Raw genomic sequence first — 26,434 nt, 5'->3', positions numbered from 1 at the left:
CATATATGAGGTTGTGCTTTGAGTTGGAAATGGCCCCCATGAAAAGGCCTGTGTTTTAAACGCTTGCTCCCTAGCTTTAGGATGTAAGACATGGTTGGCTGAACCAGGCCACTAGGGGTAGACCTTTGATGGTACCGCCCACCTTAGTTTTAAGGCTCTTTGCTTCTTGGTCCACCGTGATGGGCTCCTGCTGTTGCAACCTGAAAAGGGAGTGATATCTCCATGTCTTGTGTCATGATTGTCTGAGCCACAACAAATATTTTCTTCTTTAGGACACCTCTGCCATGTGTTTCCCCATGATCTATGGGCAAGAGTAGTTGATGAGGAAGTGAGAGACATTTCTTCAGTGGTATAGTGACTGGTAAGGTGTCAACATTCTTTTAATTAACCTTTTTCCCATGGCTGCTAAACAATCCTAAGGAAACTCATTGGCTCATCAAAACAACAAAAGCCAAGAATCTATGAAAATCAACAAGGGATGAGTCATGAAGAGGAGGTGATATGGAATTCCCCACTAAATGCTGTGATTACCATTAATTAACAAAGAAAACTGGCTTGGCCTGATAGGGTGGGACAGAGCTAGGCAGGGAAAACTAAAATGAATGCTGGGAGAAAGAAGGAGGAGTTTTTTTTTGTTTTGTTTGTTTGTTTTTTTTTTTGTTTTGTTTTGTTTGTTTGTTTTTCGAGACAGGGTTTCTCTGTGGTTTTGGAGCCTATCCTGGAACTAGCTCTTGTAGACCAGGCTGGTCTCGAACTCGAAGGAGGAGTTTAGAGAGAAGCCTGCCCGCAAGCCACAACCACAGTATGGCAGCGGGGCATCTTTATTAGAGGCAGAACACAGCCTCAGCCTGCTAAGAAACAGATGTCCTCCATGAACCTGAGGTATGACTTATAGCAGGCCCCTCATCTGTGGTCTGCGTTCCACAGCATCCATTACTCAGGGTCAACCATGGTCTGAATATAGTAAATGTAAAGTTCTAGAAGAGACTCATTTAAAGAGGGATCTCATGATGCATGCCCTAAGGTGCTGTCTGCCTTGGGTGTGAACTGTGTCTTTGCCCAGCAAACCCTACAGCATACACACTACCAACTCCTTCATCTGAAGAAGGACACTTAAAAGAAAATACGACACTAGCTCAGAATTGAGAAATAGAGAGTTATTTCTTTAGGGGTAGACTCATAAATCAGAACCCTCTGCTTGAATGGAGATTAGAAACTGAAGAGGCTGGATGCATGCTCTACATCAGCATATATAGTATAAGAGGCCACACCTCAGTGGGCAGGTAACCACTGGCTGTAAGACTTCCTACAGCATCTCCTCCTTTTGTTTAAATAAGAGATTTCTAAGCCTAATACAAAATTATATATAGTAATAAGAAGTATATTTAATAATTATCCTATCCTAACTAGTTTAAGTCTTGTATAATAAATAAATTGGCCAAGTCATGAGAGGAAAGTAACTACAGCTATCTAGTCTTCAATCCCATTGAAGATCCGAGAAGGGAAATAATGTTACTTGAGTAAACAGGAAGTGAAATCAAGCAACTTCCAAAATGTGCAACAAATGACAGAGACAACTGGCTACCTGGGCAATCACCCAAAGTCTCATTTGCAATGTTGAAGCAACCAACTTTGGCTAAGGCATAGAACAACTGACAGACCATTTTCAGAGGCAGGAAATTTTTCAAAACTGTTTTACCCTGTCTTGGCAAGATTTGACATTCCTGCTTATCCATTTCTGGACACTATGTACCTTGTCAGTGGTTGAGGTATGAGCATTTCTTTGCCCAAAGGCCAGTTTTGCCAAGAAGAAAACAAGCTCCAAGTAGAGTGTCTTCAGTACTCAACATTCTCTTGGGAATAGATCGGTGTTGCCAGGAGCAATTGTGTCTCACTTCAACAGAACCCCAATTTATTTAAATACCATATTCTACAGCTCTTTGAAGTGGTTGAAGATTACCTATCTATGTACCCTTTGGGGTTTCTGCGGGGTTCCTGCTTCATGAAAGAGTCTACTAGACATTCTGCAGGACACATAAAAATGTGATGGACAAACTGCCAGTATAGGTGGAACTGTCTTTAAAATATCCTGCTTTGTGGAAAAGTCTGCTGGATACTATGGGCCTAAAGGCTAAAGATGGATGCCCCAATAGTACAGAAGAACTTTGGGTAACTGTCCAGGCAGCAAGATGTCGCTGTCATTTTTAGAGTTTTGGAAGTTGCTTACAATGTACTTCCTGTTTACTTAGGTAATATCATATCCTTCTGGAGTCTTTGATGGAGTTAAAAATTTATAGTTATAGTTTTCCTTAATTATGATAAAAGATAAAGTAGATATAAATATTGTAACTGTAATTCTTGCTAGAATTTTGCTATGTTAAAGCTCTCCTTTTTTTTTTAAACAGAAAAGGGGAAATGGTGTGGGAGTCCCCTCTGTGTGCTGTAATTACCACTAATGATGAAATAAACTGTCTTGGCCTGTTGATAGGGCAAAGCTTAGGTAGGCAGGGAAGATGGAACTGAATGCTGGGAGGAAGAAGGGTGGAGTCATCAAAACACCATGGATTTGCCTCCAGAGATAGACGTGCTGGAACTTTGCTGGTAGGCCACGACCTCATGGTGATACATAGATTAATAGAAATGGGTTAAATTAAGATGTAAGAGTTAGTCAATAAGAAGTTAGAGCTAATGGGCCAAGCAGTGATTTAATTAATACAGTTTCTGTGTGACTATTTCAGGGTTAAGTTGGCCAGGTGGCCAGGACGAACAAGCGGGTCCTTCTACATTTATCATTCAGCAGGAACCTCAGACTGACCATCACGATGCTGCATGATCTAAAGGCACAAAAGTAGCTCAAGGCTGGCAACCTGAGTGTGCCAAGGAGAGTCCTTAACAGGCTTCCTTTAGGAGAAAAGCTCCTAACTCAGTGTGGAAAGAGAAACAAACCTCACACCATGATAGGAATGAATTCCCTACACATGAAATCGTGAAAAAGGAAAGAGGTGTGTGCTAGCTTTACTGTCTGTCATTCTCCAACATCTGGGAGTTAAGGTAGTGGTGTGCTCCTTGAGGGTGGAAAGGGCATTGGCCAGAGGATTTGGTGAAGCTCATGGATGCAGGCATTAACAGCATCTTGGAGGGTGTCCTCTGGGGCCAAGGCACTCTACTGTAGAATTAATCAAAGCTCTCTTCACTCCAAGATATCAGCCACCAGTTAAACAACTTAACTTCTTATTTTCTGATCTTTTCTGCTGAAGACACTACCTCCTTCAGACACAGGGCTTGGAGGAATTGAGCTGTAACTGATCTGGAAGCCTCTTCCCTGAGGACTGGCTCTCATAATATTGGAAGGTACAATGCAAGCTGGCAAGGGAGAAAAGCAATCAATACTCCTAACCAGTTGTAAAGCTGTGAACCACAATAGTGACCAGAGTGGCAAGAAGATATCTCCAGTGGTGCAATAGTACATCAGATCTAGGGGGTAGACAGCCATCTAATAGGACTTAAGGGCAGCTCAGCAGGAGGGAGTTCATGCCTGGTACTACAAACCCAACCATCTACCTGTACTTGGAGAGGACACAGACCCTAGAGGGGAACCCGCTACTGCTGTTTTATTAAATGAATATAATTGCTAGCTATATCCTAAATATTTATCCTCATAACAACAGGTAGGTGTAGCTTTTACCCCTCATCAAAGAAACTTGTTTTTGCAGCAAATAGAGGCTATTGCAGAGATTTACAACTGGTGAAAGTGCAGAGCATAAGTGACCAGCCCCAGTCTGTGCATCCATAATGTGACTCCTAAAACTAAGGTTCAGGGAAAAATGCACAGGAGGGGGTAGAAAGATTGCAAGAGCCAGAGACCAAGGCACCTTCCATGCGATAGTGTCTTGTATATACTATAGGGAGCAGCACCTATGAAAGTACCAACAATATGGTCACCCAAACAGGCCCAGTGACAAACCAGCTAACATGCCAACATGGACAGGAAAAATTAAAATGTCATGAGGCCCTATGCTTAGATGAAAAGCTACAGGAAATTAATGGCTGCTAATAGGTCACCTGATTCCAACTGATCAGTCCTAAACACATGCAAATATGAGCAACACGAGAGGAGTGGTAGAGTTGGGAGGGACAGAGGGAGAGCTGAAGGGTGGAGACAGAGGGGTGGAAATGATATAAATATAGTACTCACATATGAAATTCTCAAAAAATTTAAATAATTATCCTGATTAGTTTTGATGTAGGAGGATCTTCTATCTATCTGTTGCTTTCATTGGTTAATTAATAAAGAAAACTGCTTGGCCTGATAGGTCAGAACATAGGTAGGCGGAGTAGACTGAACAGAAAGCTGGGAGAAAGAAAGCAGAGTCAGGAAACTGCCATGAAGCTCCAGTCTGAGATTAACATGGGTTAGAATCTTCCCAGTAAGCCACGACCCCGTGGTGATACATAGATTACTAGATATGGGTTAAAGCAAGATATGAGAGTTAGCCAAGAAGAGGCTAGATATAATGGGCCAGGCAATGTTTAAATGAATACAATTTGTGTGTTATTATTTCCAGGGCTAAGCTAGCCATACGGGAGCTGGTCGGTATGAAAAGCAGGCCTGCTCGCCTTATTACTACATAGTTCTATCCAATTTGATACAAGCTAGAATCATCAGAAAGGAGGGAATCTCAATTGAGAACATAACTCCCTAAGATCCAGCTGTAAGGCAGTACCTTAATTAGGGATGGTTGTGGGAGGACCCAGCCCATGGTGGGTGGTGCTATCCCTGGGCTGGTGGTCCTGGGTTCTATAAGAAAGCAGGCTGAGCACACCACAGGAGGAGGAGGAAGAGGAGGAGGTGGAGGAAAAAGAGGAGAAGGAGGAGGAGCAAGCCAGTTCGCAGCACCCTGCATGACCTCTGCATCAGCTCCTGCCTCCAGGATCCTGCTCTGTTTTAGCACCTGTCCTGATTCCTTCAGTGGTGAACAATGCTATGGGAATATGAGTGGAATAAACCCTTTCCTTCACAAGTTTCTTTGGTCATGGCGTTTCATGACAACACAACACCAGTAACCCTGACTAAGAAAGAAATAAAATAAAACAAGAATCATTTTGAGTATTTTGACTTGTAAGTCTCCTGAGAATTTCAGCTACATGAGGCCATGGTTGTGCCGTGTTCAGGACCCCTCTGGTCACACCATAGGTGCTCAGACTATGAAGAACTGCCAGTCCCTCGCCCCACAGACCTTCTGGCATCACTTGTCTTGAGGTAGCTTGGTATGGTGGTTGATTTGAGTTGTCAATTTTGACAGAATCTAAAATTATCAAAGAAGAGAGTTTTGGTGAAGGTTTTTTTTTTCATTAGATTGGCCTGTGGGCATGTCTGTGGAGATTATCTTAACTGAGTTGGGAAGACCGAACCTGAACTTGGACCGGCAGGGTAGGCAGGGTAGGCATCGGGAGTGGGGCCAGCCAGCCCCATTCCCATCCAAGGAGCTGAGACATGTACTCCTGCTGTGTTTTGTTTTCTGTGAGAAAAATGAACCATGGCCACCAGATCTTTCTATTTTTTAGTAGATGCCAGCAATCTGAATTTCAATTTGAAATAAACCAGTCCCTAGCCAAGCAAAACATTTGAGGGACAGCACAAGCTGCCAGCTTCCATGTGACAGCAAAGACAAGGTTATTTTCCCCTCTAGAGTTTATTCTCACACTAATCAAGACCCAGCCTCAGATGAGATTGCCTTCAGGCTGTGCTGGATCACCAGTGTCAGCACATGCCCATCACACGTGGGCTCAGGTCACAGTGAGCTGTGGGAGACAGCAGCTGAAGTCGAGCGGGGCCCATAGGTCCCCAGGGCTGACCTGCCTCCCATCAGACCTTCCTTTGTTCCCGGGTACAGCTGTGCCCTGGATTCAGTGACAGGAAATGGTAAGAGGCAGAGGGCAAGGACATAGTTCTTGTCACCTAACAAGGCAGGAGGCATGAAGTCCTGGGTAGAAATTAATTAAAGCGAAACAAGTGACAGCGACTATCTAATGACTCACGGGAGGAAGGAAACAGGAAGAGGAAAGAAACAGTCTGCTCCCCAGGACTCCTGAACTTCCTCTGCAGGCTGTGGCTGCTCTACTTTGGAAAATGCATCTGAGCAGCTGCCCAATTACACCCCTCTTGTGAAGAGTCAAAATTAATTAATTTGAAGAGACTGACATAAAATTCTAGTTCTATGTCTAATGGTGATATAAAATCAAAAAGATGTATGTTAGAGAAACAAAATGCCATTTTACTTGAATGTTAATTTGGTGGCTAAAATAAGCAATTAATAATAAATTAACAAGGAGGCAAGGCAGAGCAAGGACAGGGAGAAGCATGACAAAAACGCCTCCTTGACAGCTGCTTCTCCCTTCCCAGAACTTCCAGGCATCCGCACAGTCCTTCATATTCATCTTAGGAGGGCAGCAATGGCTCATCTCCTTGGAACATGAGGTTCAAATTTCACGAATCAGATTAAAATTACTGAATAAATGCCATGAGACAGTAGCTGTCTAAATCACATTAGAAAACAACACAGAGTTTTGCCAGTCAGCAAGATGAACTGAGTGCATGGCTAATATTTCTTTCCTGGCCTTTTTGATGCAATGATGATGTCGTCCATTACTCATGGATGTGTAGGCGTCCTGCTTGTATTCTCCCATGTATTTTATAGCGCATCATGAACTGCTTTCATATTACCCCAGTGCCTCCGGAGCTGCTGTTTTAAGGGCTACATCCTAATTCACCATTTCTATCCACGCATCTCATCTTCAGAGTGCCAGGGATTTGTGTTCATGTAAGCCATTGTACCTTTCGGATTGTTTATTAGTGAAAAACTCCCCAGAGTGACTCGAGATGTACGAAATTTTGTATTGCTTTTGAAATGTCTTTCTAGGCTTCCTCCTAAGTGTCTGGCACAATTTAAATGACACCCAGGTGTTGCTCTTGCCACTGGCATCGTCAATAAAAGGGGCACAGAATGAGTATGTGTATTGCAGAAGTCAGACAACAGACCCCACAGACCCAACCATATCCCCTGAGGCCTTGCTGCCCCCCAATCTGCTGCCAGAAGCTGACCGGGATCACGTGCTGTGATCCTGTAGTCACTAAGAGCAAACCCCCATGTTTCTCCCTGACTACCCTCCAGCTGCATGGTGTGAGAACTCTTCCCTTCCTCAGGACCTTTTGAGAGTAGAAGCCCCATGCATCTATTGGAATGGAAGGTTCTCTCTCCCACTCTGGGAGGACTCTCCTCAGAAGTCCATGGTACTGTACATACTCTTAATTCTCTTCTGATAAAGAAGTCCCCTGGAGGACAATACCTTTCAGTGCCCCCTTCTTGAACCCGGCACCTCTTGTTTCCATTTCTACGATCTAAAAACAAGCCAGTACAGCCATGTATGCTGTGATTGCCATCAATGAGTAAAGAAACTGCTTTAGAACTTAGCTAGGTGGGGAAAACTAAGTTGAATGCTTAGGAAGAAGGGCGGAGTCAGAGAGACACCACAGAGCCGGGGGAGACAGACGCCAGTTGAAACTTTAGCCAGTAAACCACAGCCATGTGGCAATCCACAGATTAATAGAAATGGGTTAAATTAAGATGTAAGAGTTAGCCAGTAAGAAGCTAGAGCTAATTGGCAAAACAGTGATTTAATTAATAAAGTATATGTGTGATTATTTTGGGTCTAAGCTAGCTGGGCGGCTGTAAACCAACAAGTGGCATCTCCCCCAACACCATAAAATAAATAAATAGAAATGTAGAACAATGGACTGATTTATTTGGTGGGGAAAATATTAAAGTAAGAGAGCATTCAGGCTGTGGTATGGTCATAGCTCATACTACTTTTATCTAGATCTACCATGAAAAAGATCAAATGGTACAGAGTGAAAAATGTGCAGTCTAGTGATGAAAAATAGCTTAAAAAACTAAAAGTTGCAACCAAAGATGTGCTGGAAAAGATGTTGTAATTGTTCAGGAAAAAGTCCTTGCCAGCCCCGCCCACCAAAGGCTCTAACTTGTAAAAATACAAATTCATTTGAAAGGAAGGAGCTTAAATTGAGAATGCTGTTGCTGGGTGTCTTAGCTTGGGTTGCTATTGCTGTGAAGAGACACCATGACTAGGGCAACTCTTATAAGGAAAACAAAACCATTTCATTGGGGCTGGCTTACAGTTTTAGAGGTTTAGTCCAATTATCATCATGGCAGGAAGCATGAGCATGTGCAGGCAGACATGGTACTGGAGAAGGAGTTGAGAGTTCTACATCTAGACTGAGACATACTGGCTAGACTTGAGCTTCTGAGACTTCATCGCCCACTCCCAGAGACCCACTTCCCCCAACAAGGCCATACCTACTCCAACAAGACCATACCTATTCTAACAAGGCCACGCCTCCTAATAGGAGCACTTCCCTATGACCAAGCATTCAAACCCATGAGTCTATAGGCTCCATACCTATTCGAACCACCACACACGGGTTCCTGGTTCCAGACAGCAGCTGTCTGGAGAATGTTTCTCTAAGGTTACTGCACAGAGGCAGCTGCAGCTGTGGTCCACGGTGGGTGGGCTCTATCCCAAGTCCACAGCAAAACTTGGCAGTATAATCCACATGGTACTTGTCTTGCAGGCAGGGAAGATGTAAAATCAAAGGTATCAAGGGATCTTGTACCGTGGTTCCAGAGAACTACGGGCAGGCAATGTGTGAAAAGGCTGGGGCATCTGCAAGGAGGTTTATGCATGCAGCTATGAAGAGGAAGCCTAAGATGCACTGGAGACCTCAGGATGCTGGAGATGCTAGCACAATAGGCTGTCTGCTGAGAAAAGCTGTAGGTACCATGAAGGTGACCCTAGAGAGAGGTGCTAGGGCAGCAGAGCTGGGTGGGAGGAGCTACACGTTCCCACTAGAACTCAGATAGTTTCATCACAAGCCCCAGATGCTAGATGCCAGAAGATTTGGTGTTTCCCTTGCTTGGCTTTGGTTTCTCTTTGGACTGTCTGTTTCTTGGCATTCTCCTGTTCCTCCCTTTTGGAATGGGAATGCTTGCTTTATGCCACCGTATATTGGAAATAGGCTACTAGTATTTTAATTTACATGAGCTCACAGGTAAGAGGCTGCCTTCGGTCTCAGACTGATTTGGACTTTCAAGTAGAGCTGAGACTGATAAAGACTGACATCTGAAGTCAGACTGAATGCATTATGAGATGGTTGTGAGTCTACAGGGACACAGCTTGAAGGCAATGACTTAAAAGTGATGCATGGATGTTAAGTTACAAGGGTCAGCCCTGTAATCACTATGATTATTAAGTTGGCAATATTTAGAAATCACCATGGAAACAGACCTCTGCGTGTCTGTGAGGGATTGTCTGCAGTAAGTTAGCTGAGGTTGGAAGGCCCACTCTAAATGCGGCAGCACCATTCGTAGTCTGAATCCTGGACAGAATGAAGAGAAGGCCAGCTGGACATAGGTGTTCATCACTCTCTGCTTCCTGACTGTGGATGTGACATGACAGGCCATTGAGCATTTGTGACCGACTGTAACCCCTTTAAACAGTGAGCCAAAATAACCCCTTTCTTTCTGAAGCTGCATTTTGTAGGTGTTTCGCCACAGCAGAGTGACAAGTATCTCCTTCAATGACCATGTTAAAGTTTTTCACTAAATGATGCTGTTTGGGAAGGGTAAGGCATGCCACACATGAGGCCAGCAGTCAACCCAACTTCTTTTTTTTAGACAGGGTTTCTCTGTGTAGGGTTTCTCTGACTGCCCTGGAACTCACTCTAGTTCCACCTGTCTCCAGTGCTGGGATTAAAGGCCTGTACCACCAGTGCCTGGCTTCAGCCCAAGTGTGACTCTGTCCCAAAGACACTGACTTGGCTCTTTCTTACAGGGTGGATAGAGGGTCACATGTTCTCCTGTCCAATCACTGCGAGCTAAGGAAGAGGCTAGAAGCATGTGTATAAAACTATCTGTTCTAATTGGCATAGGAAAAAGAATGTGATTAGTAAGATTGCAGAAAATGTTTTAAAATTTAGCTGACCACAGAATTCAGTTTGTTTTCTGTTTCTCCACTTGTTTTACAAACTAAACTGAAAATTACAATTGGTCTCACAGGGGCATTGGGCTGCCTTTAGTAATTTAACAACCTTGAATTCAGATAAGAATGGACCACCTAGTGATCAACAGAAGGGGTTGAAGTTTGGCTATAGAATGTCCCCTACAGGGTTTGTAGAGTTGTTGAGGGAGACTGTGGAACCCCTGGGAGGTGGGGGTGTCTCTGGAAATTAAACCTTGAGGGTTAAAGGCAGCACTAGTCTCTGCTTCCTGATCCACTGAGCTGCTAATAAGCAGCTGCTATGAGCTTGCACCACCACCCGGACCTACTGTGAGATCCATACACCAAAGGACCTACTGTGAGATTCACCACCACAGGACCTACTGTGAGATCCACCACCACAGGACCTACTGTGAGATCCACCACCACAGGACCTACTGTGAGATCCACCACCACAGAACCTACTGTGAGATCCACCACCACAGGACCTACTGTGAGCTCCCACCACCACAGGACCTACTGTGAGATCCTAACACAGGACCTACTGTGAGATCCACTACCACAAGACCTACTGTGAGATCCATCATCACAGGACCTACTGTGAGATCCCACCACCACAGGACCTACTGTGAGATCCACCATCACAGGACCTACTGTGAGATCCACCATCACAGGACCTATTGTTAGATCTACCACCACAGGACCTACTGTGAGATCCCACCACCACAGGACCTACTGTGAGATCCACCATCACAGGACCTACTGTGAGATTTACCATCACAGGGCCTACTGTGAGATCCAACCACCACAGGGCTGACCACCCCTGTTGCTGTTGCCACACCTTCTCCTTCATGACTGACTGTGCCCTCCACAAACCATCAATTCAAATAAACTTCCCCTCCCTTAATTTGCTTCTTGCCAGGGTTTTGGTGGCACCAATGAGAAAAGTGGAGCATGCCCACACTCCATGTTGTCTGTTCCTTTGGTTTCACCCTGCCTCACCTTGGGAAGACACAGGGTTTGCAGGTTCCTTATTGTTGGGTCTCACGGTAGCCTGCCATGTTCTAGGCTGGCAAGAGAAATTATTTCAACTTGGAAATCAAAAAACAGGAGTCCAGACACTTGAAGCAACTAAGCAAGTAAGAAGGAATTAAACCCAGATTTTGCATCTGAATTACAGTGTAGGCCACTAAGTGACATTTATTCTGTGTTCCTTTTTTTTCAATTCTATTTCTGGCAGCATTTAAATGAGTGAAAATTTTTTCATTGATCAGATTGCATGTATTCAGTGTCCAATAAATGTTTGTAAATTAGTACACTTGTGACATCTCAGGAGAATAAAGACCGGTAAATGGAATAAGCCAGTTAATGTGTGAGGGGAACATTTTTTCTGTACCTAAAGTAGATTCTGAAATTGTCTCACTATTTGACTAAGACATTGGTCAAACATGACCAGTTAAAAACTACTGATTTTAAAGACTTATTTATTTTTATTTTATGTGTATAGGTTTTTGCCTGCATGTGTGTCTATGCATCACATGTGTGCCTTTCGCCTGAGGGTACTGGATCCTCTGGAACTGCAGTTACAGCCAGCTGTGAACCACCATGGGGTGATAGGAACCTGGGTCCTCCAGAAGGACAGCCAGTGCCCTTAACCATTGAGCCATCTCTCCGGCACCTAAGGGGCTGCACTCTGTGTCTTCTGCATGTATCCTTTTGGCTTGGACTAAACCACACCCTAAGCTGGAAATGACTCTCCCCTCAGCAGTAGGCAGTGTCTTCTCTTCCCGATGAACATTTAAAAATGTTTCTGTAAGTTTAGTATTTGAAATGGCTGAGTCAGATGAATTCTCAATAATTCTACCCCAAATGATCTTTTAGTGCAACCATAGGCACAGTCTTCTCTCCTAGTCCTCTATGAACAATATAATTTGACTGAACCTCAAAATGATTCTGGAAATGAAACCCTCATGGGGTGGGGCCAGGTTATAAAAAATCAGGATGCAGCTATGTTAAAGACATAGCATCCTCAGAGCAGAAAGAAATGTCATAGAAAAATGTGGCAGACTAAGCTAAGAGTAGAGGCGGCTTTCTCTGGGGCCAGGATGGGTGGTCAGTGAAGAAGACACTCTTCCTAGGCAGAGCTCCTGGACCTGGCCACCCCATGCTTCTGGGACTCCTAGAGGCTCATCTGCCCGAGGCCTTCTCTGCGGCGGACTGGCCTTTCCTATAGCTCGTCTGCTCCAAATTCCATCAGCCCGGGATTCCTCCACAGGTTCAAGTCTTAGCCGGCTGCTTTATCATCACTCTGACCTGGACATTTGGTTGTTTTCCAGGTCCCACTATTCATCTGCTTCCTCTTTTTACTGCCCCAAGGGAACCAGGCAAGAAAATGATCAACCCTTGGGTTCACTCCCTAACACCAAGGGCGAAGGCATTGCAAACAAAGAAAGGAAGTCAATCCCCTTTTGATGATCTCTGGTAGTGAATCAGGCAGTTTTACAAATATCTTCATACACAAATCCAAAAACGAGGCTTCCTGGCTGAAAAAGCAATACCTTCAGATAGGCTTAGTACTTATTTTTAAAGCATACAAAAACCCCTTACCGTACCCAATGTTCTCTCTATCATGACACAGCTATGGCACCTAAGTCAATATTCCCTGAGCAGGTGAGGATTCTTTTTTCTTAAATAAGATTGAGCAAGTTCTCCTGAAGTATTACTCTGTGGGTTTTATTGCGATTGTTCTGTACGTGTGTGAAAGCCTTCGGACTTTATCTTTCAATTAGACTTGATATGCAACACTTGCTTCCAACACTGTGGAAGGATTTTCAGTACCCACCCCACCCCCCAAAGGAAGCAGGCTTTCAACTTATTAAATTAGTGAACTTTCAATTTCCCAATATCTTTACTTGCTCAGCCAGAGGTATTACAAGTTAATGCTTCTCCACGGCTCAACCGAAAGTTGAAATTTAAAGTCATTTTCTGCTTTATTGACTTGCAGGAGGAGAAAAAAATTACTCTGAAATTATCCAGGTTATTAGAGAGAGTACTTACAATTTTTTTGCCTTCTATCAAAACCGTAGAATTATTGGTTTCAACATTCCGTAGTATGACGTTCCCTTTCCGTTCTCTATAGATGAATTCTTTATCTACAAGAGGGGAAACAGAAAAAACAAACAAACACATGAGCCACCCAGAAACCCGCCTCAGTGTTTGACGGATGTGCATGTGAAATGGATTGTGTAGTTCATCTCAGAGAGGGACCTCTCAAATGCGGTGCCTACTTCTAGCTCCCCAGGCATGGCCTCCAGGACGCTCATCTCTGAGCCATCCCTGCTCCACACAGACAGCGTAGCGCATGTGTGCAGTTTGCATCTATGTAGGACTTCCTTGGGCAAGGCATACAGTGTGAATACACAAAGCAGATGGACTCTTACACTACAGAGGAGTAGACGGTTGGTAGCAAAGGTACTGACAGCTTCCTGGATCTGAAATTACCCATGGCCGCACCCTGAAAGCCAACTTCACTCTTGTCTGTCAGCTCCTGGTGTGAGTCCCCCAGTTTCCTGCCAAGGACTTCTTTTGAATCTATCATCAGCTGTAGTGACTCTGGTCTTTTCAAAATCCCAATTATTCCCTTAATAATTGATATTTAGGGGCTAGGGAGAGGCTCAGTGAGTAAAATGTTTGTTTTGAAAGTATAATGTCCTGAGCTGAACCCAGAATTCACTTAAAAATATTGGGAATGGTGTTGCAATGTGTCAGCTCTTGGGAGGCAAAGACGGGTGGGTCCCTGGGGCTCACCGGCTAGCCAGCCTACTCAGTGAACTCTGGACTAATGAGAGATCCTGTCTCAAATGACAGAGTGGACAGAGTCCTCAGATGTCTGCTTTCCATGCCTTTGTACATATGTGCCTGCATGCGCGTGCACACACATGTGCGTGCGTGCGCGCACACACACACACCCATAATAACAAACCACATGCTAGACAGTGTACAAGTATATACAAATCTATGCTTGAACGGGCTGCAGGTGGGAGTGTGGCTGGAAAGGCAGGGCACAGCCTGGAGAGGGGCAAAGTGAAGGGGCAGGACTGAGTCGGATGGACGGCAAAGGCATTTTACACCCAAGAGCTGCTGGAAAGCGGCACACAGACTGGACCATTCTGAACCGGGAGTTAATAGAAAGAAGTCAGGTAGCTACAGATCTGGGAAGAAGGAAGGCTGCTGCATAGCCTGCTTGGTTCCAACGCAATCCACTGCCCGCATTATGTAAATTATACTTGAGAGTTTGGTGCTGGGTACAGGCTGACACGTGGATGGCATTGTTTTCCTTTGTTGTCCTGACAATACTTCCTGCTACATATCACACAATCCCTATTCTTACCCTTTGGAGCAAACAAGCCATGGCATTTTTACTCACGGCCATCAGCACAGTGGCCTTAGTCTTACATGACAAATTTGAAGTTTCCACTTAGGAAAGCACTCGGGAGGTTGCTGCTTGTTGCTTTTATACAAAGCTTGCAAAAAGGGGTCACTAACAAATTTGACACGTACCTATCTCTCTTTATTTTCTAGTTTCTACGAGTGAATTTTAAAAAAATGATTACTTTTATATTTTGTGCGTGTTTGTGTGTGTGTGTGTACACTACTAGAGGTCAGCAGAGGATGTCAAACCCCTGGAGACGGAGTTCCAGGTGGTTGTCAGTTTATCTAATTTGGGAGCTGGGAACTGAACTTTGGTCTTCTGCAGGAGTAGCAAACACTCTTAACCACTGAGTTGTCTCTCCAGTCCCAGCAATTGGCAAATCTGTGACAGCCAAACCTGCCTTCACCTTGGAGGATATAACAGTGCGTAGTGACACAGCCACTTCTAACCCTGTCCAAGCACAGTATCTGTTCTAGGAACCTCCACCTCTGTAGGGAAGCCATTGCCATAGCTGCTCATTTAACCTGCCTGATAAGTTAAATCAACAACAAAACTGCCGAAAGCAAAGAGTGGAAAGTGAGCACTCTAGAAAGCAGAGAGAAGGAGGAGTGGGGGCCCAGGAGGGGAACAGGGGAGAATATGATCAGAAGACATTGTATACATGTATGAAAAGCCATAATGAAATCCATTTTCATGTACACTTGATGCAGGTTAGTAAAAACAAGGTGAGAATGGTTGACTCCTGTCTGTTTTCTGAAGCATTTTTGATTTTTCTTTTCAAAAATGAGGCTTTAGTTTGCATGGAGAGGACTTGTTTGTGCATGAGGCAAGGACTGAATTTTATCTATTTACACCCAGAATGTCCCGGAAATTCTGATGTCATGACTCTCTCAGTGATAAGTCATGTGATCGCAAAGCTTCGTCAGCAACCCTTGTGTTCCTGGGGTCTGATGTGGTTGTGTGTGTGTGTGTGTGCGCGCGCGCACCTCTGTGTGTGTGTTTGAGTGTGCAATGCATATGTGCATGTGTGTATTCATATGTGTGAGTTCAGGCATGCATGTGCCACAGTGCAGGCATGCAGGTTAGCGAACCACCTGGATTGTGGGTCTTCACCTTCTACCTTGGTTGCGACAGGGTCTCTGTTATTCCCTGCAGTGTGCTCCATGCTAGCTGGCCTGTAACGAAGGCTTTAGCTTATGGCTTTCCATCCCCTCCCAACACCTGTGTCTGTCCCTTTGGCACTTCTACCTTCTGCTGGTGTCTGGAGATTTTCAGCAAGTCTTGGGTGCTGTGAGTCAAGCCTGAAGCTCGTCCTGTTTTTCCCAGTTGTGCTGTCCAGTCCACACCCTTGCTTTTCTGAAACATTTCAAGCTTAAAGAAGTACTGAGGATCAGGACACTATGGCAACAGATGCACAGTTCATCTTGACGACTGCTGCTGCTGTGGCATTCTGGTCTTTCTTTGACTCTCACTTCAGCATTTTCAATATCTTTCTATTGAAGTATACTCACTCTATCTAATGATGGGTTTAGTAAGACAATTTCCTTCAATTGACTGGGGATGCAATCGGAGATCATCGGACAGAGGGAAATAAGTGAGACTCAGAAAGACAAATGTTCCGTGATTTCTCTCATCTGTGGATTCTAGATTACATGCAGATAGGTCAAGTTTTTCACCCTGATATACATCAAAGCTGATGTGGCACCAGGAAAGAAGGGAATATTAGTGTCCCAGTTTTTTTCTGGTGCTGTCATAACCACCATCACTAATTGGGGAGGAAAGGGTTCATTATATCTTACAGATTAGAGTCTATCATGAAGGGAGGTCAGGGAAGGAACTCAAGGCAGGAGCCTGGAGGCAGGAGCGGAAGCAGAGGCCATGGAGAAGTGCTGCTTACTGACTTGTTGCCTGTGGCTTGTTCAGCCTGCTTTCTTATAGAACCTAGGACCATCTTTCTAAGAGTGATACCTCCCATAGTGACAAGGCCCTTCTACATCAATACTTAGTCAAGAAAAGGTCCCATATATATTGCCACAGCCCAATCTTAAGGAGGTAAGTTCTCAGCTGAGGTTTACACTTCCAAACTGACCCGAGATTGTGTCGAGTTGACAAGAACTAAACAGAAGAGTTCATTCCTCTGGCCCCAAACAAATTATTACATCTTCCCTTGAAAGGTTGTTGACTATTCCAGAAGGCTTTTCAGTGAACGGTGAAGTTACCACGTGAGTTTTGGTTAATGCAATGAGCCATGTCTTTAGATGCATGTCCAGGACCAGGCCCACTCCACATGCTGTAATGCGCCACTTCCCAGAGTCTTGGTTCTAATTTGACAATGCTTGACTCAGGCTTTGGCATCCGAGATCATGGGAGATACTGGTTAGTTTTGGTCTTTTGTCTGGTTCTTGGTTTGTGTGGCTCTAAAGTAAGAGCATTATTGACTTCATAACATGCGTTGGGAAGTATTTGAACCAGTTCTGCTTTATGAACAAATGTAGCCTGGATTTACAGTTTTGTAGTGATATCATCTGGGCCTCAGGCTTTCTTTGTGGAAGGCTTGCGATCCTAAACTCAAATTCTTCAGTTGATACAGAGCTATTCACATTCTCTATTCTTGGATCTGTTTTGATGAGGTGAGTTACTCAAGAAAATTATTCATGTGATAGAGTAGGTAAATGTTTTTTAAAATAGTGTAGGGAGAAGACTTTTTTTGTCATCCATAACAAAAGACAGATGAACAAGAGAAAAGTGGGCAAAATATTAAAAAGGAGTTTTATTGGAATGAAACTCTTGAGAGAAGAACTAGAGAAATAGGAAAGCTTGTGTCTTTCTACCATTCAGGCTGATGGAAAGTGGGCAAGCATGGGAAATAGGATGGGACCAAGGGAACACAATTGCAGTGACGATTAGGGTTCAGAAAAGCTTGCATGCACCTGATCTCTGTGCCTCCGAGTGTTTAGTGATAGGAGCACCTCCTTTATATGCATGCCAGGGAGGCACTTTTGGAGTGGTCTTAGGATCTGTGTTAGAGCAAGACAGAGAGGTCCTGGGCATTCTGCTTTGGGGAGGACAGGCCAGGGGAATCTTGCTTCTGCTACTGTAGTGACCCTTGGATCCCAGTGCCTTACATTTTGGGGTCTCATGTCTTGAGTCCCAACTTTGCTCCTAGTACTATTTGATCATCTTTTTAGGAGGCTGATAGTTTGTGACTTCATAGGATATCAGGACTGTAGCTATGGCCCTGGTGTTTTCTGCAAAGGGAAGTTTGTGTGTTTCTTGTCCAGATAGATCTAGGCTCTGTAGATATTCACTGGTTTCACTGACCTTTGCAAAGGGTATGATTTTGACAACATAATTTTCATCTCAGTATTTGACTTCAAGATTTAACCACTTTCTTCCCTACCCTTTTTTGTTTCGTTTACTTTAGCCTTACCATGTTCTTTTTCTGACTTCTTCAGGGTGGATACTAGGCCTTTGGTATAATATTTTCCACCTTTTCAAAAAAAAATACTGTCAAAGCCAACAATTTACTTCTATGGGTGGCAACAGCTACATTTTACCTATCTTAAAGATAAACTATTATTATGCCTGTGTGTATGCTGTGTGTCTCTGTGAATGTATGCAGTCTGTATGTGAATGCTAGTGGAGTTCGTAGGAGAGCGCTGGGTTCCCTGCAGCTGTGGTTGCAGGAGCTGGGAGTAGTCCCAGGAGACTGAGTTCAGGTTCCCTAGAAGAGCAGCTGATGCTCTTAACTGCCAAGGCATCTCTTCAGCCTCAGATCTTACAACTAAAGAAGATTTATTTTATTTTGTTTATGCATGTGTCTGTGTGAGTGTGTGTGTGTATGTGTCTCTGCAGGTGCCCCCATAGAAGACCAAAGAAGGCATCAGATCCCTTGGAGCTGGAGTCACAGTCATTGGTGCACCCCATCCCTGATGTGGTTGCTGGGGTCAAAACTCTAATCCTCATGAGAGAGCAGCAAGTACTTTGAACCACCGAGTCACCTCTCCAGATGCTCATCTCACAAATCAACATGCTGATCTATATTATTATCCAATTTATACTACTTGAAGTGATCGATGGAGGTAGCGTGATCTCTATCCAAATTTTAATGTCTTCTGTTTTTTACAGAAGTAGAAAAAAAAATCACAAATTCTCATGAAGTCATAGAGAACCTCAAATTGTCAAGATAACGTTAAATAAAAATGCACAAAGCTGAGGGCATCACACCCCCAATTTCAAAACCTATATCAAAGCATCGCTAGTGAGAACACTATGGTGTTGGCTGAAAAACAGATGCATAAAGCAATGAAGCCAGCAATGAAACAAGTTCGAAATACCAGAAAAAAAACCCACATATTTATTCTCAGTTGATTTTTTGACAAAGGTGCCAAGAATACATATCAGAGAAAGGGGCATGATTTTGTGGATCCTGGGTATCCACACACAGAAGAATGGAACTAAACTCTTACTTTGTACTCCATGCAAAAACCAATCCAATAGATTAAAACTTTACACATGGACCCCAAACCCTTCAAACTTCTACAGGAAAACATGGGGGAGCTGGAGAGATGGATCAGCAACCAAGAGCCCTTGTTGTACTTTCAGAGGACCTGAGTTTGTCTCCCAGGACCCACATTAGGCAGCTCACAACTGCCTTTGAGTCCAGCTTCATAGTGTCTGATGCCCTCTTCTGGATGCATACACATAAAAAATTTAAAATTTTAGAAAGAAAATATAGGGAGGAAGTAATAAGACATTGGCATGGGCAAGACCCTCACAACCACAGCAACAAAAGCAAAACCACAGCGAGTGGCTTAGCAACAAACTAAATAGTGTCTCTATTTACCAAATTTGACTGCATTTCATTGCACTAGGTAGTGACTGCCCTAGCGATTGTAATATAAGCCTCCAGCTCTTCCCAGCTGACAAACTGCTTCTTATGAAATGCAGAAATCTGTTGAGCTCCGGGGCCCATCTATTCCCATTTGCAGCTGCCATGTGTGTTATACCAGCATACTTCACACATTCCACCAGACTATGTTATCATTTTTTTGCTTGTTATGAAATATGTCAAGGTGAAAAGTCATAAAGATAAAGTCATCTCATGCTGCGGCCATTTTTTCCCCTTATTTCTGATGCTGCCTGTTGCTAGAGAAGGCCCCGGGTTCCCACTGAGTGCCATTTCTTGCTTTTGAAGAATTTCTTGCAGTCTCTAGTTATGTGGGTTCACTGGCAACATGCTTATTTATCGTTTCTGAATAAATATCTTCCTTTCCCCTGTATTTCTGAAAGAGTCTCTGAATGCTATTTCCAGTTTCTTTTCATCGTTTTGAGGTTTTGTTCCATTCTCTTTTGGCTGACACAGCTTCTAACAGGAAGGCAGCCATTGAATTTCCTGGCTCCAGTGTCACCTTCCTTAGCTGCTTTTGTATTGGTTCCAACAGGAGCTTTAGAGCTGGCTTCTGGAAGACTTTGTCTGTTGGTTTCTGTGTGCCTGGCTTCTGAAAATGTACATCTTCCATCATCCTGGAGAATGGTCCCCAGAGGCTCTGTTGAAATGCTTGGTCCACAGTGGATGGAACTGTCTGGGAAGAAGTAGTTGGTGTGGCCTTGTTGGAGGGTGCATGTCACTCGGGTGGCATGTGAGGTTTTAAAAGCCCATGGCATTCCCAGTTTATTCTTTTGCTCTCCAGCTTGTCAATCAGGCTATAAGCTCTCAGCTATTGCTGTAGCACCATGCCTGCCTGCTGTCATGCTTCACACCACTATGGTCATGGACTCGCCCTCTGAATCCATAGCTCCTAATTAAATGCTTCCTTCTGTAAATCTCTACACAGCAATAGAAAAGTAATTAAAACACACCTAAGCCACTTTCGCTGATTATCCATTTTGATCCCTTAACTCACTTCCTTTCCTTCTGGCTTTCCAACAGCACATACCCTGGGGGAGTTAGCTATCATCTCCCAGACTTCCGATTCTCTCTCTTTCTCCATGTTTGCATGTATGTATGGCATTTTTACTTGTGTATGGGTGCACATGTGTATGCATATGCTCATGCACATGTGTGCAAATATGGAGTCTTCCTCCATTACCATTCATATTATTCATCGAAAGATGATCTCTCCATTGAATCTTGACTTTGCTGAAGCAGCTAATCTACCTGGCCAGCTTACCTGATTGGTTCTGTCTCTGGAATTATAGGTGGGTCACCATGCCTACTCAGCAGTTCTGTGGATGATGGGAGATCCAGACTCCTGTTCCCACACTTGTAAAATACTTTATCTACCCAGCCATCTCCATCTCCTTCCCCTCCACACTCTCCTCTCTGCTTGCCTTGGATAATTTCTCCCAGACAGCCATCAAGGTTCTCTCAGTCCTTTGCCACAGTCATTCGCTGATAGGGCCAGCCAATCCATCTTCTCAGCCTTGTAATTTATCTTTTCCTAATTAGAAATTTTATTTTGCTTCTTTATCACTTCTATTTTCCTATCTAGACCTCACGCTTCTCTGTCAGAGTTTCAGTTCAATGAACACATGCCCATGTCAGTTCTTTAGCAAAGTTATCTTTCCTGGTTCCAAACTCTGCTTCATTTTGGTCAGACTTGACTCATTTTCTTTCTTGTTGGGGGATGGTTCTTCAGTTCTTTGTGACTCAGGAAAGCGTGGTCATGCCCTAGATAACATGGACTTTCAACATTTGGCTCCTGCCCACTGTACCCACTTCTGTTAGGCTCACAATCTTCTTCACTGAGTGGAAGTTGCTTTGCTTCAGGGCAGAATTTTCACTCACAACACCAACATTTTGCCTTTGGCTAAAGTTCTTTGAATTCTTCCCTACCTGGGTGCTTTGGTTTTCCCATCCAAGCTGTTAGGGGGTGCTTGCTGGAGGCTTCTCTGCACCTCTCTCTATGCTGATTCTTCTGTCTTAGAGGCTCTCAAATCACAGCTTCTTTATGTCCAGGGTTCCTGTCCCAGCCCTGGTAGCCATTCACCTCACTGTAGAGTGCTCTGTCGGTCTCCTGTAGGACTCACTTCCTTATAGCACACAGTTCTGTATGTTCTGGATCAGCAGTTTTTCAAGTTTGAGTAAGCATATCAAGTGTAACATAGAAGTACAGAAGTAAAACATAGCAAGCTAAAGTAAAAGAATGAATAATAATTGGTAGATAGCTAGAGATGATGATGGACGGGTGGACAGGTAGGTAGACAAACAGATGATAGAGAACAAAATCAATTCCAGCGCTCATAATAGCCAGCAGAAATTGACTAGGAAAACTCCTTTAAGGCAGCCAGCTGGAGTTCCTGATAGAGTGAGTCCAAGGCAGAGTCCAAGCATCCCTTGGGCAATGCTTCTAAGTAGAAGAACCAATAGTGCCAGGTGGTGGTGGCACACGCTTTTAATCCCAGCACTCGGGAGGCAGAGGCAGGCGGATCTCTGGGAGTTCGAGGCCAGCCTGGTCTACAAGAGCTAGTTCCAGGAACCAAAAAGCTACGGAGAAACTCTATCTTGAAAATCAAAAAAAAAAAAAAAAAAAAAAAGAACCAATAGTAACAGAGATGACACTGAATCTGGTGTTCGTCACATGGAGTAACTATTTAGAACACAAGATAAAATAAAGACAGAAGGATTTCTACTTAATGTGCTGATATCAAAGGGTGCTGACATCAGAGGGTGCTGACATCAGAAGGTGCTGACGACATCAGAACTTGCTGACATCAGAGGATGCTGACAACAGGACCAAGCACCCAAGAATAACCAGTAACACCTGGGAGCTGTTGGCCTACACCAATCATAAATCAGGGACCAAAAATTCTGCAAGGACAAGATAAGCCTCTGAATGGCTATAAAAACCCAGGCTCCAACAGTCAAGCTGATATTGATCCTTGCAGAATTTCTGCTGCCTCAACGTAGATAACCACATACTCTAGCAACAAGGGACTCTTCTAGTAACCATATCTCCACCAGGATTTCCTGCATCTGCCCTGGCTCTGACCCCTGAGTGTCCGGCACCCTGGTTGGCCTGTCTAAGCATAGTTGAGGCTGTGAGTGGCTAGCCTCCACTGCTCTCAAGAGCAACTGCTGCAGAATCAGCACCAACTTACAAGGACATGGTGTCAGCATCGATGTGGTGGCTTGCTGCGCACTGGGAGCTGGGTTTGCAACTGTGCTGCCTCTATCCACTGTGAGTGAACTCTGCTTCTGGATGTCATGACTTAGAGCTAGACTGTTAGCTGTTGGGTCCATTTGCTATGAGCTGTTTCCTTTTCTCTGAGGTGTGACATGTGAACAATAAATGGCATTCGAGAAAGATACCCCATTGTCTGCCTCTCGGGGTAAGCTGTGTGCAAGCCACCAATGACCATTCTTGTCATGACTGGGCTTTGCATGGCTTAGCTTCTGGCTTCTCTTTCCCACTGACATTTTTTTTATTTATTATAAACAACAGTAACATCTGTCAGAAATGGTTTCCTTTAAGCTGTTCTCAAGGGCACACAATATTTTCACTCTGTCAGAGTTGGAGGCAGCTCATCCCCAGACAGGAGGCTGTGGAGGACATTTGGAGACAAGCACGCATGGGTCTGAAGTGGAAGAGGGCAGCCCCTCTTTCAGAACCAACTTCTCAGAGGGCTCAGCCAAGACAAGGCAATTTTCAAATATAATGAACTTTACGCAAGACCATGACCTTTTGAATCTTTCTCTCCCCTTTTAGAAAAATGATCTCTTCGGCACAAGTTATTTTGATCAAGTTCTCGAGGCTCACACTCACTCACACTCACCCACCTTCTTTCCAGAGTCCCTTTTCTCGCTTTAGATTTCTGCCACTCTTGAACACCACCATGATCTTCACGCCTCTGTGCTTCTGCACCCTGCTACCTCTGCTGGCCTTGACCAGGTGAGCACACCTAGGCTCAGCAAAGGTCACCCCCTCCTCCGTGTGAGGCGCTCCTGACTCTGCTCGCAGACTCAACCCCTCTCTGTGTTCAGTGTGCACACCACTCATGGGCCCACACTCATGCTGCTGGTCAGAGCTGTGCAGTTCAGCTGTGCTCTTGAGCACGCGGCTATCAGGCCACGCTCACTGCCATTCTAACACCCGAAAGAGTGGCAGCTGTGAAACTGGCGGCTAAACAAATGAGAAATGCTTTGAACAAACTAGTAGTCATCGGACTCATTTACCAAATGTCAGCCTTCCCCAAGAAACCACCTGCAGAGCCACTGTGGGGACCAGTGGCCCCACGGGGAAGAGGTGTGTCAGAGGCGGGGTTGGGCAAAATAGAAACGGATGTCCTAGGTTTTCAGATTTTACTTTTTGTGCCTCTTCATGAGATGTTGTCAGAGTTTTTTGTCCCTGTAATGTCACACAGAGACAGGGAGATGATGCCACACAGGGACAGGGAGATGATGTCATACAGGGACAGGGAGATGATGTCACACAGGGACAGGGAGATGATGTCATATAAGAAATTCCATTTGATGCCGTGGAAGATAATGTCACAAAGGGAAAGGAATATGAAGTCACACAGGGACAGGGAGATGATGTCAGACAGGGACAGGGAGATGATGTCACACAGGGACAGGGAGATGATGCCATACAGGGACAAGGAAATGATGTCATACAGGGACAGGGAGATGATGTCACACAGAGACAGGGAGATGATGCCATACAGGGACAAGGAAATGATGTCATGTAAGAAATTCCATTTGATGCTGTGGAAGATAATGCCACAAAGGGAAAGGAATATGAAGTCACACAGGGACAGGAAGATGATGTCATACAGGGACAGGGAGATGATGTCACACAGGGACAGGGAGATGATGTCACACAGAGAAGTGCATTAGATGGCATGGGAACAGGGAGATGATGTCATACAGGGAAGTATATGTTATATCATCGTGACAGGGAGGTATAACTGAAGAGGTCCCCACAGTGGTTTCAGGAACACAGAGACTGGGAGACTCTGAAAAGAAGCTTAGGGCATCACTGACTGCTGGCTACTGTCACATGCCAAAGGCCAAGTACTCTGCTTAAAGGTATCTTAACTCTCACTATTCTGTGTACAATACAATTCTCCAGTGCTCGAATAACTAATGAGCCAGAGATGGATGACATGGATGTCTCCAGAAAGAGGTGTTTACTCCTCATTTCACTTCCTCAAACTGAGATGTGAAAATATTCAACAGGTAAAACAAATTATTTTTTGAGTCTTCCAAATATTAGATCCCAGTTATTTCTCAGAAGTCTGTCAGCTGACCTTACATGTTACTTGCTCATGCATTAAAAAAAATCATGAGTTTGGGTCAGCTAAATCCACAGAATACCAAACTAAATTTTTACGTCTAGGGGGATGGAGAGATTGCTCAGTGGTTAAGAGCAGGTACAGCCCTTACAGAGGATTGGAGATTTTTCCTAGCATCAGATTGGTGGCTTACAACAACCTGTAACTCAGCTCCAGGGTATGTGATGCCCCCTTCTGGCCTTCTGTGCTACCTGCATTCCTGTGCATGCACATGCATGTGCGTGCACACACACAGTTAAAAAAATAAAAACAAATCTTAAATATTTATGTTTATGCCATAGACACATGCTACTCCCATCCTTAATCAAAGAGACTTCCCTTTGCAGAGAACAATGGTGGATATAGAGACTCAAGGGTTCAAGATGCTTAGGGTAAATGATGGTTTAATGTTCATTCCTAAGCATGACATTTATACTAGTTCCTCTAAAGCTCAGAGAACATTGTGGGAGAGAAAGCAGAAAAAATGCAAAATCTTGGAGACAGGAGAAGGGATGTAAAATGCTGTCTTCAAGGCTGATACAGCCATCCATTGCAAAAAAAAAAAAGTCCAAGCAGCTGTGGTTGCCTGCACTAGGCCTGCATAAGACAGTCCCCGTCAATAATGGATCACGGAGGGGCTGAACTATTTTTATAGGATGGCTTCTGGGAGCTGGATAGTCATTAACTTTGGTTGTTGTGTAACAAATGGTAAGCTCACCAGGCTCTAATGGATACCTCCAAACTGCTGGCCACACAGATGGTCCTAGTTAAGACCAGGTGTTACACAACAAAATAAGAAGACATAAATGTGGGAAAGAGACCTGTAGAAAGGAAAGTTGTGTGTATCAAGGGTGGGAGAGACATGAGAGACATGGAGAGAGAGAGAGAGAGAGCAAACATATGTCCACATACAAAATTGCCAAAGACAAAATTTAGTATATAAATGTGCAATTTAAAACATACAGAATAAAGAAAGAATATTAAGAGCTGCAAAGGAAAAAGGCTAAGTAACATATGAAGGCAGATCTAACAGAATTACACCCAACTTCTCAATGGAAACCATGAAAGTCAGAGGTCCTGGACAGATGTGCTACAGACACTAAGAGACCACAGATGCAAGCCCAGACTACTAATACCCAGAAAAGCTTTCGATCACCATCGATGGAGAAACCAAGATATTTCATGGCAAAACCAAATTTAAACAATACCTGTCCACAAATCTAACACTACAGAAAGTACTAAAAAAAAATCTCCAACCCAAGGAACCTAACTGCACCCACAAAAATACAGGCAACAGATAACCTCCCACCAGCAAAGAGCAAAGAAGGGAAACACACAAACACTACCACTGAAAAATAACAGTAATTAACAATCACTGATCATTAATAGCTCTTAATAACAGTGGACTCAATTTTCCTATAAAAAGGCACAGGCTAAGAGAATGGATATGAAAACAAGATTTATCCTTCTACTGTATATGAGAAACATACCTCAACTTCAGAGACAGATATTAACTCTGAGTAAAGAGTAGGGAAAATATTTTTCCATCAAATGGACCTGAAAAACAAGCTGGTATAGCTATCCTAATATCTAACAAAATAGACTTCAAATTAAAATCAATGAGAAGAGATGGAGAAGGACACTTCATAT

General features: G+C 44.0%; 1 protein-coding gene across 4 annotated transcripts in view; it reads right to left on the bottom strand.

Moving 5' to 3' along the window:
- The window catches only part of Dpp6 (dipeptidyl peptidase like 6), an 887,986-nt gene that overhangs the window by 250,838 nt on the left and 610,714 nt on the right, over positions 1-26,434 (bottom strand). For all 4 annotated transcript variants that reach the window (XM_057791926.1, XM_057791942.1, XM_057791918.1 and 1 more), the window contains exon 4: positions 13,132-13,226. In XM_057791926.1, coding sequence (XP_057647909.1) covers positions 13,132-13,226 — 95 coding nt within the window. The remainder of the gene's footprint in view (positions 1-13,131; positions 13,227-26,434) is intronic.

This window comes from Chionomys nivalis, chromosome 1, assembly GCF_950005125.1.
Source record: "Chionomys nivalis chromosome 1, mChiNiv1.1, whole genome shotgun sequence".
NCBI lineage: Eukaryota > Metazoa > Chordata > Mammalia > Rodentia > Cricetidae > Chionomys > Chionomys nivalis.
This window is presented reverse-complemented; position numbering and strand designations above follow the sequence as displayed.